Raw genomic sequence first — 16,858 nt, 5'->3', positions numbered from 1 at the left:
ACAGAGGCTAAAACCAGGCCACAAGAACCTGACAATTACCCAAACACTAAGAAGATCCCATGCCACTGATGCAATTAATAGCAGTGGCTATTTCCTAAGTAAATTTGATTAATAGCCGTTAATGAACTTCTTCTCCAAGAACTTATCCAAAACTTTTTTGAACCCAGCTACACTACCTGCACTAACCACATCCTCTGGCAACAAATTCCAGAGCTTTATTGTGCGTTGAGTGAAAAACAATTTTCTTCAATTAGTCTTAAATGTGCTACTTGCTAACTTCATGGAATGCCCCCCTAGTCCTTCTATTATTCGAAAGTGTAAATAACCGATTCACATCAACTCGTTCAAGACCTCTCATGATCTTAAATACCTCTATCATATCGCCCCTCAGCCGCTTCTTCTCCAAGCTGAACAGCCCTAACCTCTTCAGCCTTTTCTCATAGGGAAGCTGTTCCATCCCCCTTATCATTTTGGTTGCCCTTCTTTGTACCTTCTCCATTACAAAAGAAAATTATTCCTTACTTGCTAATTTTCGTTCCTGTAGTACCATGGATCAGTCCAGGTTATATCCCCCGACCAGCAGATGGAGTCAGAACAGAGTTTGAGAGCGTCAGCATATAGAGTAGTGCACCCTCTGCTGGAGCTTAGTATTACGCATAGCAAAGCCCAAAAGCAAAAAAACACAACATTTTGGATCCAGAACCGTTCCCAAAGAGGAACAGAGGAAGATATAAGTAAACAAACGGTCAACGGGACCAGCAACAGTCAACTTGTGAGGAGCTGTGAACAGTAACAATAATCAGAGACAAACAGAATGAAAGATACCTGGAAGAATCCGAGCAGGACTTAATGAAACCCCTAGTGGCGGGCGTCTGGACTGATCCATGGTACTACAGGAACGAAAATTAGCAAGTAAGGAATAATTTTCTTTTACCTGTACGTACCTGGATCAGTCCAGACAGTGGGATGTACCCAAGCTTCCCTAAACCGGGTGGGGTCCTGGAGAGACCTGCTCGGAGAACCTGATCGCCAAAAGAACCCGTGCACTGAGGCGCCAGGTGTAGTCTGTAATGTCTGGAAAAAGTGTGCAACGACTTCCATGTCGCCGCACGGCAGATTTCCTGTGAGGAAACAGAGCGAGATTCCGCCCAGGACGCGTGGAATGAGCTGAGACGCTGCGAGGCGGCACCCGCCCCGCCACAATGTAAGCGGATGAGATGGCGTCCTTTATCCAGCGAGCAATAGTCATCTTGGATGCCTGAGAACCTCTCCTCTGTCCTGACCAGAGGAGAAACAAATGATCGGATACCCGGAAGGCATTGGTAACCTCCAGGTAGCGGAGCAGTACCCGCTTGACGTCCAGGATCCGGGTTCCTCTGGAGCAAAAGCTGGAAGCTCCACCGTTTGATTGACGTGGAAGGCCGAGACCACCTTTGGTAGGAAGGATGGCACTGTACGAAGGGAAACCCCGGAGTCGGAGAAACGCAGATAAGGGTCTCGGCAGGAAAAATACCGGCCCCTGACGCAGAGGATGAGGAAGATGGGACAGGCGAAGTGGGCCGTCTACCGTCATCTGAAGTAGATCTGCGAACCATGGCCGACGGGGCCATTCCGGGGCGACGAGAATTACAGTCCCTCGATGATGTTCCAACCTGCGGAGAACCTTGCCGACCAGAGGCCAAGGAGGAAACACATAGAGCAGTTGATCCGACGGCCACGGAAGGGCGAGGGCATCCACCCCCTCCGCGCCGCGCTCTCTTCTGCGGCTGAAGAAGCGTGGAGCCTTGGCGTTGAGAAAGGTCGCCATTAGATCGAGGCGTGGAGTCCCCCAACGACGGATGATGAGATGCATTGCCTCGTCGGAGAGAGCCCACTCGCCGGGGTCTAGCTGTTGACGACTCAGGAAGTCTGCCTGAACGTTGTCCACCCGGCGATGTGAGAGGCCACTATCCGGACGAGATTGCTCTCCGCCCACTCCATCAGGGGAGTAGACTCGAGGGAGACATGCTTGCTTCTTGTCCCCCCTTGCCGACTGATGTAGGCCACGGTGGTGGCGTTGTCCGAGAGGATCCTCACCTCTCTGTGTCGCACCAGGGGAAGAAAACGCTGGAGAGCGAAACGCACGGCTCTCGTTTCTAGGCGATTGATCGGCCACTTTGCCTCCTCTGGCGTCCAAGTTCTTGCGTGGCGCTTCTTTCGCAGACGGCGCCCCATCCCGCGAGGCTGGCATCGGTGGTCACCACCACCCAATTGGGAACCTCGAGCGAGACTCCCCGAGCCAGATGCGAGGGGACAAGCCACCAATCCAGACTTTTCCTGGCTAATGGTGGAAGCGGCAGGATCACCTGATACTCCTGGGAGACTGGTTTCCAGCGGGATAGTAGGGACGCCTGCAGTGGACGCAGGTGTGCAAATGCCCAGGGTACCATGTCGATGGTGGAGGCCATTACTCCCAGGAGCTGCAGATAATTCCAGGCGGTTGGTTCTTCCAGAGCCGAAAACCGAGACAAGTGCTCTCTCAGGGCTTGCGCCTTGTCCTGGCGCAGGAACACCATCCCCCGCCGGGTATCGAAGCTCGCCCCTAAGAAATCCAGGTGTTGCGAGGGCACAAGGGAACTCTTTGGAAGGTTCACCACCCAGCCCAGAGAGCGTAGGAATTGTACTACTCTGGCCACTGAGGTCTGACCATGTGAGAAGGACTTCGCTCGAATCAGCCAGTCGTCTAGGTACGGATGTACTAGGATACCCTCCTTGCGGAGGGCCGCCGCCACCACTACCATGATCTTTGTGAAGGTCCGAGGTGCAGTCGCCAAACCGAAGGGAAGGGCCTTGAACTGAAAGTGTTGACCGAGACTCTTGAAGCGAAGATACCGCCGGTGAGCCGGCAGGATGGGAATGTGTAAGTACGCTTCCGAGAGGTCCAGTGAAGCAAGGAATTCTCCCTTGTGCACTGTGGCAAACACTGATCGGAGAGTCTCCATGCGGAACCGGGTGATCCTGAGGGCCTTGTTTACCTCCTTCAAGTCCAGGATGGGGCGAAAGGAACCGTTTTTTTTTGGGAACGATGAAGTAAATGGAATAGTGGCCCAAGCCCACCTCGTCGAAGGGGATGGGAACGATGGCTCCTATTTCCTGCAGTCGGTCTAGTGTTTGTTGAACCGCTATCCTCTTGAGATCCGAACCGCAGGGGGAGAAGATGAACCGTTCCCTCGGGGGGCGGACAAATTCCAAGGCGTAACCGTCTCTTATGGTGTCCAGCACCCACTGGTCCGTGGAGATAACTGCCCACTCCTCGTAGAAGTCCATGAGGCGGCCTCCGATCTGGGAAGGTGAGAAGTGGGCTCCTTTGGCATCATTGGGATGACTTTGTGGGCGGAATTCCCTGCCCTGGGCCCTCTCTCGCGGGCCTCCGCCCACGAAAGGAACGAGACCAAGGCTGGGGTCTTGTCTGCTGTGTCCGGGAAGCGGACTGTCGGTAAGACCTATAACGTCGCTGTGCCCTGGCCCTGGTTCTACCGGAAAAAATGATCTGAAGGAACGCTGTCTATCCTCCGGCAGCCGATGCACCGAATTTTCCCCCAGTGACTTGATGATCTGATCCAGATCCTCTCCAAATAAGAACTTTCCCCGAAAGGGGAGGGAGCCAAGGCTCAACTAGGAGGAAGCATCCGCTGCCCAGTTGCGAAGCCACAAGAGCCGTCGGGCTGCAACAACCGAAACCATGGACCTCGCCATTACGCGAAAGAGATCATACAGGGCGTCCGCCCCGTATGCTATGGCAGATTCCAGCCGGTCCGCCTGGGCGGCCTCTTCGGGGGGCAATTCCTGAGAGGTGAGAAGCTGCTGTACCCAGAGTAAGCTGGCCCTTTGCACGAGCGAACTGCACATCACGGCCCACATACCCAGGGCGGAGACTTCGAAGACCCTCTTGAGGAAGATCTCTAGGTTACGGTCCTGCGTATCCCGCAGGGCCGTTCCCCCCGTGACTGGGATGGTTGTCCTCTTGGTCACTGCCGACACCGCTGAGTCCACCTTGGGCACCTTGATAAGATCCAAAAAATCCTCAGGGAGCGGGTATAGCTTTTCCATGGCACATGTGACTTTCAAGGATGCCTCGGGAGTGTCCCACTCCCTGGTGAGAAGCTGTAGGAAGGACTCATGAATAGGGAAAGCCCTTGCTCTAGGACGGAGGGCGGCAAGTACTGGATCTCCTTTGCGAGACGAGGTGGCGACGGCAGGAGCCACAGGGATCGGCGGATCTGGAGGTGGGTCGAGGTCCAGCTCCTGAATAATGTGGTGGATGAGTTCATCCAGCTCTTCTTTTTGAAAAATCCGTAGGGCTCGAGGGTCGTCCCCCTCCGTATGTACATCCGGATGCGCCTCCGGGGGTTCCGGGGAGATGTCTCTCACTGGCGAAGCCGCCCCCGTGGTACGCCGGGGTGGCACGGGAGAGGGACCCGGCAGGGATCCAGGCGTAACGGACGAGGCGGTGAGACCAACAGCAAGTTTAGGAACCTTGGGGGGAGGGGCCCTCAGGGGATTAGGCGCCTGCGCTCCCATACCCTGCAAATAAGCCATGTGCATTGCCAGAATAAAGTCAGGTGAGAAAAACGGAGAGCTGATTGGAATCCCTGGGGGGGGACCGTCCTGGGAGCCCCACCAGGGGCAAAGCCTGTTGAGAGCCAGTGCAACCAATCCTGTCTGCATCTGGGAGCGAGTCCGTCTCACGCTGACCCCCTAAAATGGCCGCAGTTCCCGCCAAAGGCGGCGTTGTGGCCAGCCCGCGCCACTCGGGCTGAGGAGGAGGCAGGTCCGAAATCGCACCAGAGGACTGCAGGGTGCCTTCCCCGTCGGGGAAGCACCGCTCACAAAGCCCCTCCCTCAGAAATTGATTTCCCGGCTCGCCGCAGGCCTCACACCTCGAGGACCGCGGCATGTCAGCACCGGGAAAAAGAAAAGCCTCGGGGGGGGGGGGGGGCAAAGGAAAATTATGTTCTTACCTGATAATTTTCGTTCCTGTAGTACCAAGGATCAGTCCAGACTGCTGGGTTATGCCTCCCCTCCAGCAGATGGAGTCAGAGAGAAAACTGAAAGCACCCCCTAGATATACTGGTGTGCCACCTGCCATCCTTCAGTATAAAGTATAACAAAGCAGAAGAAAGCCAAACCAATCCTCCGCCAACTTAGCCACGAATAAACCATGGCAACTGTCTAGATCAAATAGTTAAACTCTCACATGCCGAAAACTGGTGAACATTAACAGAACTTCAAAAAAGCACCACCCTCTAAAATCAAAGAAAAGGGATAGGTACCTACCGTGCTGAAATATTGAAAAAGAACTGGCTAGTGGAGCAGACTCTCTGGATAGACAATAACGGGCGGGCGTCTGGACTGATCCTTGGTACTACAGGAACGAAAATTATCAGGTAAGAACATAATTTTCCTTTCCCTGTACGTACCAGGATCAGTCCAGACTGCTGGGATGTACCCAAGCCCCCTTAATTGGGGTGGGACCCAGAGAGTCCCGCTCGAATGACACTGCTGCCAAAGGAATCAGCTGATGTGCCGCCAACATCAAGCCGATAATGACGAGCGAAGGTATGCAATGATTTCCACGTGGCTGCTCTGCAAATCTCCTGGCTAGAAACCAAACGACTTTCTGCCCAAGAAGTCGCCTGAGAACGCAAAGAGTGCGCCTTGAGCCCCTCAGGAACAGACTTACCACAGCCAATATATGTGGATGCGATCGAACTCTTCAGCCAACGAGCAATAGTTGCTTTGGACGCCTGTAGGCCCTTTCTGGGCCCCTGCCACAGGACAAACAAGTGATCCGACCTTCTGAATGCATTAGTTACCTCCAAATACCGCATGAGCACTCGCCGCACATCTAGACGCCTCAAATCGGAACCGTGTGAAGACTTTAGGTCCGACTCTGAGAACGAAGGTAATTCTACAGTCTGATTATGGTGAAAAGCCGACACCACCTTTGGTAAGAACGACGGGACCGTACGTAGCGACACGCCGGCACTGGAAATCCGTAAAAACGGATCCCTGCACGAAAGTGCCTGGAGTTCCGACGGGTGACGCAATTGCCACTAGGAACACGGTTTTGAGCGTGAGATCCTTTAGCGATGCCCTCCTGAGAGGCTCAAAGGGGGCCTTGACGAGACCTTTGAGCACCAAATTCAAACTCCAGGAAGGACAAGGGGGTCGAAATGGTGGACGCAAGTTCCGAACGCCCCGCAAAAAACGAGCAACATCTGGGTGGACAGCGAGCGAGTACCCGTCCACCTTGCCCCTCAAACAGCCCAGGGCCGCCACCTGAACCCTTAGAGAACTGTAAGCTAACCCCTTTTTTAAAACCCGTCTGCAAGAACGTAAGGATATCCCCTACCGAGGCCCTTCGCGGCGGGATTTTTGATGCAGAGCACCAGGAGTCAAACACCTTCCACACTCTGGCGTAGGCTAGCGTAGTGGAGGGTCTGTGCGCCCGAAGGAGCGTGGAAATGACCGGTTCTGAGTATCCTTTCCTCCTCAACTGCCGCCTCTCATAAGCCCAGCCGCCAGACAGAAGCGGTCCGCCTGATTGAAAAATACGGGTCCCTGCCGAAGCAGGTGGTGAAGATGACCCAATCTGAGAGGACCGTCCTGTGCCAGGTTGACGAGATCCGCAAACCACGGTCTCCTTGGCCACTCCGGAGCCACTAGAATCACTGGGCCTCGATGGAATTCTATACGTCTTAACACCTTTCCTATTAGGGGCCACGGGGGAAACACATAGATGAGGATGTGCCGAGGCCATGGAAGCACCAGGGCATCCACCCCTTCCGACCCGTGCTCTCGCCGTCGACTGAAAAAACGCGCCGCCTGCGCATTCTGCCGAGTCGCCATCAGGTCCAGATGCGGAGTTCCCCATCGTCGGGTGATGAGGCCCATCGCCTCGGCTGAGAGCTCCCACTCTCCGGGATCCAAGTATTGACGACTGAGATAATCCGCTTGTACGTTGTCGACGCCCGCTATGTGGGTAGCCGCTATGCGGGATAGGTGACACTCTGCCCAGGCCATCAACAGCGACGCTTCGTCCGCCACCGGCCGACTTCTTGTGCCGCCCTGACGATTGATATACGCTACCGTGGTTGCGTTGTCCGATAGAACTCGCACCGCCCGACCTCGAACCAACGGAAGAAGGTGGCGTAAGGCGAGACGTACCGCTCTGGTCTCCAGACGGTTGATGGACCAAGCTGCCTGAAGAGGGGTCCACAGGCCTTGCACCGCGCTGGACTGACAGACCGCTCCCCAGCCTGTCAAACTGGCATCCGTCGTCACTACGATCCACGGGGGCAGCTCTAGGTCCACCCCCTGCAATAAATTGTTTGGGATCAACCACCAAGCCAAACTGGACCGAGCTGGCTCCAACAGCGGCAATTGGACACCGTAATCCTCCGATTTCTGGTCCCAGCGGGAGAGGAGAGCTCGCTGTAAAGGACGCATATGAGCAAAGGCCCACGTCACCATTTCCAGAGTAGAAACCATATGTCCAATGACTTGTAAATAATCCCAAGCCGTAGGCAACGGTAGAGCTAGCAAGGTCTGCACCTGAGACATCAGGTTCTCTAGGCGCTGCTGCGTGAGGAATACTTTGCCCTCTAAGGTATCGAAGCGCGCCCCCAAAAATTCCAACTGTTGACTCGGGACCAACTGGCTCTTTGCAAAGTTGATGACCCAACCTAGCGATTGAAGTTGCTGCACGACCGACTGGACTGCTCGTCGGCACGCCTCTTCGGACTTTGCCCGGATGAGCCAATCGTCCAAATAGGGATGCACCAGAATTCCTTGACGTCGCAGATAAGCTGCAACTACGACGAGAACCTTGGTGAACACTCTCGGGGCCGTGGCTAGCCCGAACGGAAGGGCGCAAAACTGGAAGTGCTCCCCCAGAACTGTGAACCGGAGGTACCTCTGGTGACGTTCCCTGATCCCGATATGAAGGTACGCCTCGGCCAGATCCAAAGAAGCCAAAAATTCTCCCTTGTGGACGGCCGCAATAACAGACCTTAGCGTTTCCATCCGAAACCGGGGAACCCGCAATGCCTTGTTCACTTTTTTTAAATCCAAAATTGGGCGAAACGTACCTTCCTTCTTTGGGACCAGAAAGTAAATGGAATACCTGCCTGTTCTGGTCTCCTCCGGAGGAACCGGCAATATCGCCCCCAGAGACTGCAACCTGTGCACAGTGTGGGCGATAACCTGCCGCTTCTCCTGAGGACCGCAGGGAGAGACCATAAAAAGATCCCGGAGGGGCTGAGCAAAGTCCAACTCGTAGCCGTAACGAACTACGTCAAGAACCCACTGATCCGACGTGACCTTGACCCATTCCTCCCAAAACAGGGACAAGCGACCTCCGATGCAGGGGAGGGAGGAATGGGCCCGCGCGCCTTCATTGCGAAGGCTTGCCGGTGGACAGGTTCTGCGAGGATCCCAGACGCTGTGGCCGCCTGCCTCGAAAGGAAGGAGACCAAGGCTGAGACCTGGGAACCTGCTGTTTCTGTGGGAAAGGAGCCCCCCTTCCCATACGGAACCGGCGTTGTCCCCGAAAGCGGGATCGTACATTCCCAAACGAGCGAAACGAACGGGGCTTGTCCTCCGGTAACTTATACACTTTGTTCTCCCCCAAGTCTTTGATAAGCTGATCTAGCTCCTCCCCAAACAGCAACTTCCCCTTGAAGGGAAAAGATGCGAGGCGCGATTTTGACGAGGCATCCGCCGACCAACGCCTAAGCCAGAGTAAACACCGAGCAGCGACCGCCGATGACATAGTGCGGGCCGAGGTTCGCAACAAATCATACAAGGCATCTGCCGTGTAAGCAACCGCTGCCTCCACGCAGTTAGCCTGCTCAGCCTCGGCTGGTGGTAGCTCCTGTGTGGTAAGCAACTGTTGGACTCAGCGGAGAGTAGCGCGCTGAACCATACTGCTACATGCCGCTGCTCGGACCCCCAATGCCGCTATCTCAAAGATGCGCTTTAACAGCACCTCTAACTTTCTGTCTTGGAGATCTTTCAAAGCTACCCCTCCTGTGACAGGTATGGTAGTGTGCTTAACTACAGCCGTCACTGCAGAATCCACGGCAGGGACCTTAAAAATATCCAAAGAATCTGCAGGCAGGGGATATAATTTATTCATGGCCCTGCTGACTCTCAGTGATGCCTCCGGCACCTCCCATTCTTTGGAAACTAGCTGTAAAACCTTGGCATGTAAGGGAAAAGACTGTGGGGGGGCCCTTAAACCTGCCATAGCTATGTCCCCCGTGGAAGTGTCAGTGTCCTGCTGTGGTGCTGGGATCTCTAATTCCTTCAAAACATGAAGGATTAAAAAGTTAAGCTCATCTTTGCTAAACAGGCGCAGGATCTGGGGGTCATCGCCCTCGAGCGCCCCCGGAGCGTCAGAGACCTCAGTCCCCGTACCATCCGGCGATCCTGTGCCATCCGGAGACCCCTGAGTGAGATCCGGAGCTACCGGACCCCCCTTGCCGCCTAATGAATAAAGTCTGGTGGGATCTGAACCCCCCGCTTTGTCCCTAGGCCCAGACCTGCCCCGCTCAGGAGAGATTCTGCCCCGCTCAGGAGAGACTCTGGGAACCTTAGGGGGAGGGGGTTCATCCGGCTCCCAACCTGCCTCCGCGTCTAAAAATGCCTGGTGCATCAATAAGACAAATTTTGAAGAAAAGGGCACTTTCCTTTTGGAGCCCCCCGCGGGCTGGTCCCGGGGGGGAGGGGCTCGAGGAGCGTCCAATTCGGATCCACTGCACGGGCTCAAGGCAGGAGGAGAGATATGAGAAAAATCCTCCTCCTCCGATGCCGAATCAGCAGGCTGCCGCATGGTCAAAATGGTCGCTGGCTCCCTAACAGTGGGGGGCGGGGCTGATGACCGTGCGGCTGCCAGGCTCCCTGATCGCACTGAAGAGGGACAAAAAGCTGCGCTGCGGGCAGTGCTCGGCCCCCGGGAGGGGCCCTCGCCCTCGGGAATGCAATGGGAGCAGAGACCCTCCCTGGAGAGTCGCGCCCCCGCCTTGCCACAGGCCGTGCAGGCCGAAGCTCGGGGCATCCTACGGCAGAACCGTGAGTATCTGGTTGGGAGCAGGGATTCGCGCCAAAAAACAGCAAGGGGAAAAAATCGCCGGGTGAAGAGACCTCACCCCCTCCGGAGTCCCTGGTCCGCACGGCAGGCTAGGGCTACAAGGGACCGCAGCCTGTTACCAACAGGACTTACGGGTCCTCACGCTGAATTTAAAACAGCCTTTAGTTTGTTTATTTTTTTGTTTTTTTTTTTAAAAACAGAAGCCCTCTTCAGGAGGAAAAAACCCCTGGAATAAAGCAGGAACAGACGGGGGAGGGTGACCGGACCACCGGTAGACTTTCCCCCCGACCAAAGGGACACCAACCGGGAAAATAAAGGAGAGCAAAGCTCTCTCAGCCTACCTGTATAGGAATAGCACGCTGCGCTGAAAACAGGGAAACAACAAGAAACTAAAACAGTCCCACTATTTTTTTTTTTAAACTAAACAGAGAAATAACTAATCGATCTAGACAGTACAAGTCAAGAAATTAATAAATGACACCTGAAAAAAGATTGTGTGTCAGGATAGACAGGACTGCAGGTTATGTCTCTCAATCTGCTGGAGTCAGAGGAAATACTGAAGGATGGCAGGTGGCACACCAGTATATCTAGGGGGTGCTTTCAGTTTTCTCTCTGACTCCATCTGCTGGAGGGGAGGCATAACCCAGCAGTCTGGACTGATCCTGGTACGTACAGGGAAAGACGAGCTAGTGCTGCGGGGGGGCCTGGAAATGGCCCTAACAACCCGCCGAAGGGGTCCAGTAACTGCGGGGGAAAACCCCCGTTTTAGTTGAGCACACACCCATGGGCAGAGCTTGCGAACCGCGGGACCCCCAACGACGCGTGGAGCGGCCGGAACCACCGGCATCCACGGGGCACTACCAAAAAGAAGCAAACCTGTGGAGAAAGAAACTCAAAAAATTTCCACTTACCCCAACGGAAGAGGAAAGGAGTACAGAATAGAGAAGGCAAAGCCACAGACACACGCCTCCTCAAAAATTGAAAACTTTTTTTTTTTTTTTTAAACTTTAAGGATCCAAAATGAAGAGAAACATAAGACAGGGAAATACTGTGGAGAAAAAGAAAGAAATAACTAAAAATGAAGAAACCCTGTCAATCTGGGGGAGCTAGTGGATCCCCCCACTCGCATCTGCTGGAGTCAGAAGAATACTGAGCTCCAGCAGAGGGTGCACTACTCTATATGCTGACGCTCTCAAACTCTGTTCTGACTCCATCTGCTAGTCGGGGGATATAACCCACTGTCTGGACTGATCCAGGTACGTACAGGGAACTATATCTTTTTCATGATGCGGCGACCAGATAAACTTATCCGGCTATCAGAGTATATTCAGTAGTGCGTGATCGCTGAAGATACCTGACTTTCTTAAAGTTAGAACTTAGCTACTGTGATAAGCAGGAACCTCCAATGCTCTCCTGTTTTTAGTTAGAAGGGAGGGTAGAGGTTTACAGGAATCCTGATTTTAATGTTTGAAAAAGCTTCAAGACAAACATAGGTTAAACAAACCAGGATAGCCCTGTACTAACTGAGACTAACAAAAAAGTTCTAAGAAGATGTGATTATGAAAGACAAAAAGATAAAACTAGAATTGCTAAGCTTACCTTTAGTTCTGGCAAAGAGCATATTTGTTTGGCAGATAGTCTTGCATTCCTAGGATTTATACCGAAGGGACATAAATTCAGAAAAAGTTCATGTATACTGTAAAAATGGAAAAATATTGTATATAACTTATACTCAAAAGGAATTAGATCTAGACAAGCACTTATACGATTATTAAAGAGTTCTAGAGAAAGGTACTCACCAGAATTTAGAGTTACTGGATTTCTGAAATAAAAAAACTGGGACAATTCTACAGATGGCAAAATTAAGAGATCACAGAAAGCAATGAAAAAAACATTGAAAACTGTGATACATGCTTTCAGTAGTAAAATCATATAATAAAAAAGATCTGTATATTTTCTTTTTATGAATACAAGGCTTTATTCACCCCTAGAAGTCTGAACCCTCATTAGACAGCCAAATATCAAGATTTCCTGAATATCTTCTAGCATTCATAGGGATATTCAACCACTATTCATGCGGTTCTGAAATACTCAAAAACATATTTAAAAGGCCCCAAAAACAGATAATCATGACACACAAGAGGTAGATCTTATCTATACTCTCCATTGTCAGGCCTTGCCTCACCTTCTACCCCATTTCTTAATAGCTATTCACCTGAATATACAGATTTTATTTACCTCCCCAGGCCTCTACTGTGAATAGATTTACTCAGAGCTGGTGTAAGTCTAGGAGGCCCAGGTAACTCCATTATTTCTTATGAAAGGAAAGGAGAAATTTACTCTTATTCATAATTTCCTTTCCCTGAATCTAGCCAGACCAGCCCATATGTATGGGTTATGATTCTTTACCAGAAGATGGAGATAGAGAACAGGTTTGCTGACATCAACCCTTATAGGGTCCTGTGCTGCCCTCAGCCTGCCAGGATGCAATGTAACAAGGTAAGATAAGAAAAATATTCTCATTACCAATCATATAAACATAGAAACATAGAAATGATGGCAGAAAAAGACCAATCAACCCATCCAGTCTGCCCAGCAAGCTCCCACACTTATTTTCCCATACTTATCTGTTTCACCGACCACCAAGTTCAGGGCCCTTGTTGGTAACTGTTTGATTCAAATTTCCTGCCAACCCCTGCCACTGATGCAGAGAGTAATGTTGGAATTGCATCAAAGGTGAGCATAAGGCTTAATGGTTATGGGTAGTAACTGCCGCATCAAGCAAGTTACCCCGATACTTCTTTACCCAATCATAGCCAGGAAGTTCCCAAGGGGAAACTTATAAACAGACCGATAAAGTAAAGCACGGCCGCAGTTACCCTGTTTCTAACCCGCTGTGTACTCACAATTTGGCCGCGTAAATCTAACCCGCGATTCACTATCTGTTTTTACCGATCCTTACCGCTTCTTTAACTCGACGCGTATCTCTTTCCACCTGCGGCATGTATATGTATGTAAACGATCCGATTAGCTATTCCCTCCCATACAGTAACGTGCGCCCCGACTATCTCCTTTTTAACCTGCTATCTTGCCGCGTCTTTTACCTGCTAATTTACCGCCTACCCTGACCCTGGCGTTAGTGTGGTTTCACACTAACGCCAGGGTCAGGGTAGGCGGTAAATTACAAAATTTCACATGAAAATTCACAGTCCCAAACCAAACCAACCCAATCCAAGCGTCAGGCAAGCCCCAGCAGAGAGAGATGAAATTTCACAGTCTCAGACCAAACCAACCCAATCCAAGCCCCAGCAGAGAGAGACGAAATTTCACAGTCCCAAACCAAACCAAACCAACCCAATCCAAGCCCCAGCAGAGAGAGACGAAATTTCCCAGTCCCGGGCAAACTTTCCCCCAGCCCCCGCTCACTTGCCCTGGCCGCGGCCACGCAAGCCCCCAGCAGCAGCAGTAGAAGGGGGGCGAGAGAGAGCGGCTTCCAGCAGCCCCACCGGCGAAGGTGAATACGCGCACGCCGTGACCTCCAATGTCCAGCCGGGCGCTCAGGTCACGGCGTGCATTCATGTGCCTGCTGCCTTGAGCGCCCATATTGGACATACAGGCTTGCACGTATTCACCTTCGCCGGCGGGGCTGCTGGAAGCCGCCTTGCATGGGGAGTGCCCGATCCGCTCCGGGCTGCTGAAGCCGCTCTCTCTCGACGCCCTTCTACTGCTGCTGCTGGGGGCTTGCGTGGCCGCGGCCAGGGCAGGTGAGCAGGGGCTGGGGGAAAGTTTGCCCGGGACTGTGAAATTTTGTTTCTCTCTGCTGGGGCTTGGATTGGGTTGGTTTGGTTTGGGACTGTGAAATTTCGTCTCTCTTGCCCGTCCAAAGGAGGGTGCTTTGTTGCGCTCTCTGCCTCCGATCGCCGGCTGCTGGGGCTTGCTGGCGCCGAGCGCTCAAGGCAGCGGGGTCTGTAGGAGAACCATCCACTTCCTGGTACCTGTCATTTCTAACGTCATTTGAAATGACATTTGAAATGACAGGTTCCAGCGCACCCAGGATACTGTATAGGCGCTGTATAGCGCCTATACAGTAAAACGGATTGCGCTTCATGGACGCTTCTTGGACGCGGCATGCATTTGCATGCCATGTAAATACTGTATCGAGCTGTATGTGATATGGACTGTGCGTGCGGTAAACGAGCGGGCGTCAGGCACTGCCGCACTTTTTCTTACGCGCCCTTACTGTATCGGCCTGAAAATTAGATCTCCATAGAAAAAGAGAGCAAACTGTTGAACAAACAATAGAACAACTCTTAATATAGCATCAATTGCTACAACAGATCTGAGAACTTATCTTTCAAAATTATGAGTCTTCCTGGCAATATGAGAGGGTCCTGGACTGGTCTGGCTGGATTCAAAGAAAGGAAATGATCACATATGAGAGAGTAAATGTATCCTTCTTCATCATCCAGCTAGAAAAGTCCAGAAGCATGAGATATACCCATATGTGCTGATTTAGCAGTAGGTGCCCTAGTCCCTGCATAGGAATTAGCATCCTAAACTCAAAGACAAGAGCAGGCTATGCTGCAAATAAGGTAAAAAACAATATGGCTGCCATGAGAACTACTTTTCCTAGCTACCCTTTCTGCCTTGCTTTTGGCTGAGAGCCAACAGGAATAAATCAGCGTTGGGTGGATTCAGCAGGACAGTCTAGGTAAGCTATCCAGCTGTATAAAGATGAAGGCTGTTTCACTACTAGGGGAAGACAGAAAAGGAGGAAGGAGCCAAGGTCTCCTCTGAGTCGGAGGACAAGGACTCAGAGGTAGGATTTTCAAGCCAGCCCAACTCTTAAGCTAAATGAACTTGAGCACACGGGTGCCCACACATGCACATATGCAGGAATTTTAAATCGTGCATGCAATTGTGTGCGTACGATTTAAAATATACCCATCGCATGTATGTGTACTCCTAATTTTAAGTGGTTACACAAGCAAACATAGTTTGCGTATATTTCTTAGGATTTTGTCGACTTTAATGTGTGCATTTAAGTGGATTTTCCAACATGCGCGCATAAAAGGAAATCCCAGTTTTACCAATTAGTCCATCAGTTTGCCCAGCCTACCTCTATGTCATCCAGACCCCTCTGGTTCTTCAGCCTGCATGCTCCACGGTTTACCCAGACCCTTTACCCTGTTGTTTGGGCCTATAAAAAGATTTCTAGACTATACCTCATCAACAGCAGAAGTAAACATATATATATAGCTTATAGCCTGCTATGCACTGCAGCTGTTGGATTTAAAAAAACGATTTACGCGTGTAACTGGAGGGCCTGCCCTGGAACTCTCCTGACATACCATAACTTCACCTCTTTTTCCTGCGCATTTGATTGCTTGCACACACAGATATGTGTGCGTAATTGGATCATTTTAAAATACAAGTTGCTCATGTTTGGCCCAGATATTCACATATATTGGCTTTTTAACATGAGTAACTCTTATAATTCACCCCTTGGTATTGCTGCACAAGTGAACTCTGATATATCCAAAGAAATGCAAGGAATGTATAAAAGGGCAGCGGTGTCAAATTGGCTTAATTAGCAAGCAGTTCTTTTAAAATCTACACAGAAGTAAAATTCTCAAGTGAGCTGAATGTACAGATTGCACTGAAGGAAAACACTCCTTAATTAATGAGCTAGCCAGAACTTTAAGTTTTATAGAACAAAATGCTCTGACTAATTACCAGCTAAGTCACAGAATATGTCATGGATATAAGTCCTGTAACTAGACAAGCTTCAGCAAAGTCAAGGACATTTGTCACAATATGTCACTCTTATTAAGACCCCCTAACTCAATACGCACCATATCAGTCATTGTTACTGCACCGTTATTGTTACTGAGTTACTCCTTCCGCTTCTAGCGTCTTCTACTCCTTAGCCCCATTACCCCTGTTTTATTGTAACTTTTCTGCAACTTTGTTTCTGTTAAGGTTAATGTTTTATCACACTGTTCCTTGTAAACCGATTTGATATGATATTTTTCATGAAGGTCGGTATAAAAAAGTATTAAATAAATAAATAAATAAATAGTCATGTCTTGAAACTGCAAATCCTGTGTAAGCCATGCAAAAGAAGTACCATTATTAAGTATAATTACCTGGGTGAAACTGAACTATCATAGCTGGGAAAAGGGAATGACTTTCTAGCTGATAATACCAAGCTGTGCCTGATATGAGGAAAGCATCGATGAGCAATATTAGGAGATTCAGAGTTGCTGTTTTGAGAACCTACTTGACTGTTATAACCTATTTGTGGAAGTAGCAATTCCAGTGGAAACACTGAGAGGAGAGGATCACCTTGCTGGTGGCTGAAAGGAATCAGTAAGTTTTTGCTTGGGACATTGTCTTTTTTAAAAGTATCGGGGCAAAGTTAACTATTTGGGAATATTATTTAGTGTGTTTGTGCCTTTAATAGTCAGAAAGGCAGTGAATAAACAAGTTAGACTGTTTGCATTTTTAAATAGTCAGTCAATAAGGTAGCAGTAGGTAGGCAGCGAATAAACAAGTTAGACTGTTTGTATTTTTAGTCAGTCAATAAGGTAGCAGTAGGTAGTGTGTTTATTTTTAAAAGTCTGCAGAACTGAGTGTTCTCCAGACTTTTAAAGAGCTGAGTGTTTGTATTTAATACTAACTGAGTGCTTGTATTGAAAAATAAAAACCCCACAAAAAGTA

At 50.6% G+C, this 16,858-nt stretch overlaps 1 protein-coding gene across 1 annotated transcript in view; it reads right to left on the bottom strand.

Annotated features, from left to right (window-relative positions):
• The window catches only part of CIB4 (calcium and integrin binding family member 4), a 407,942-nt gene that overhangs the window by 313,762 nt on the left and 77,322 nt on the right, over positions 1-16,858 (bottom strand). Inside the window, exon 3 of the mRNA XM_029596244.1 lies at positions 11,735-11,783. Within this exon, the coding sequence (XP_029452104.1) occupies positions 11,735-11,783 (49 nt within the window). The remainder of the gene's footprint in view (positions 1-11,734; positions 11,784-16,858) is intronic.

Source organism: Rhinatrema bivittatum, chromosome 3, assembly GCF_901001135.1.
Source record: "Rhinatrema bivittatum chromosome 3, aRhiBiv1.1, whole genome shotgun sequence".
In the NCBI taxonomy this organism is placed as follows: Eukaryota; Metazoa; Chordata; class Amphibia; order Gymnophiona; family Rhinatrematidae; genus Rhinatrema; species Rhinatrema bivittatum.
This window is presented reverse-complemented; position numbering and strand designations above follow the sequence as displayed.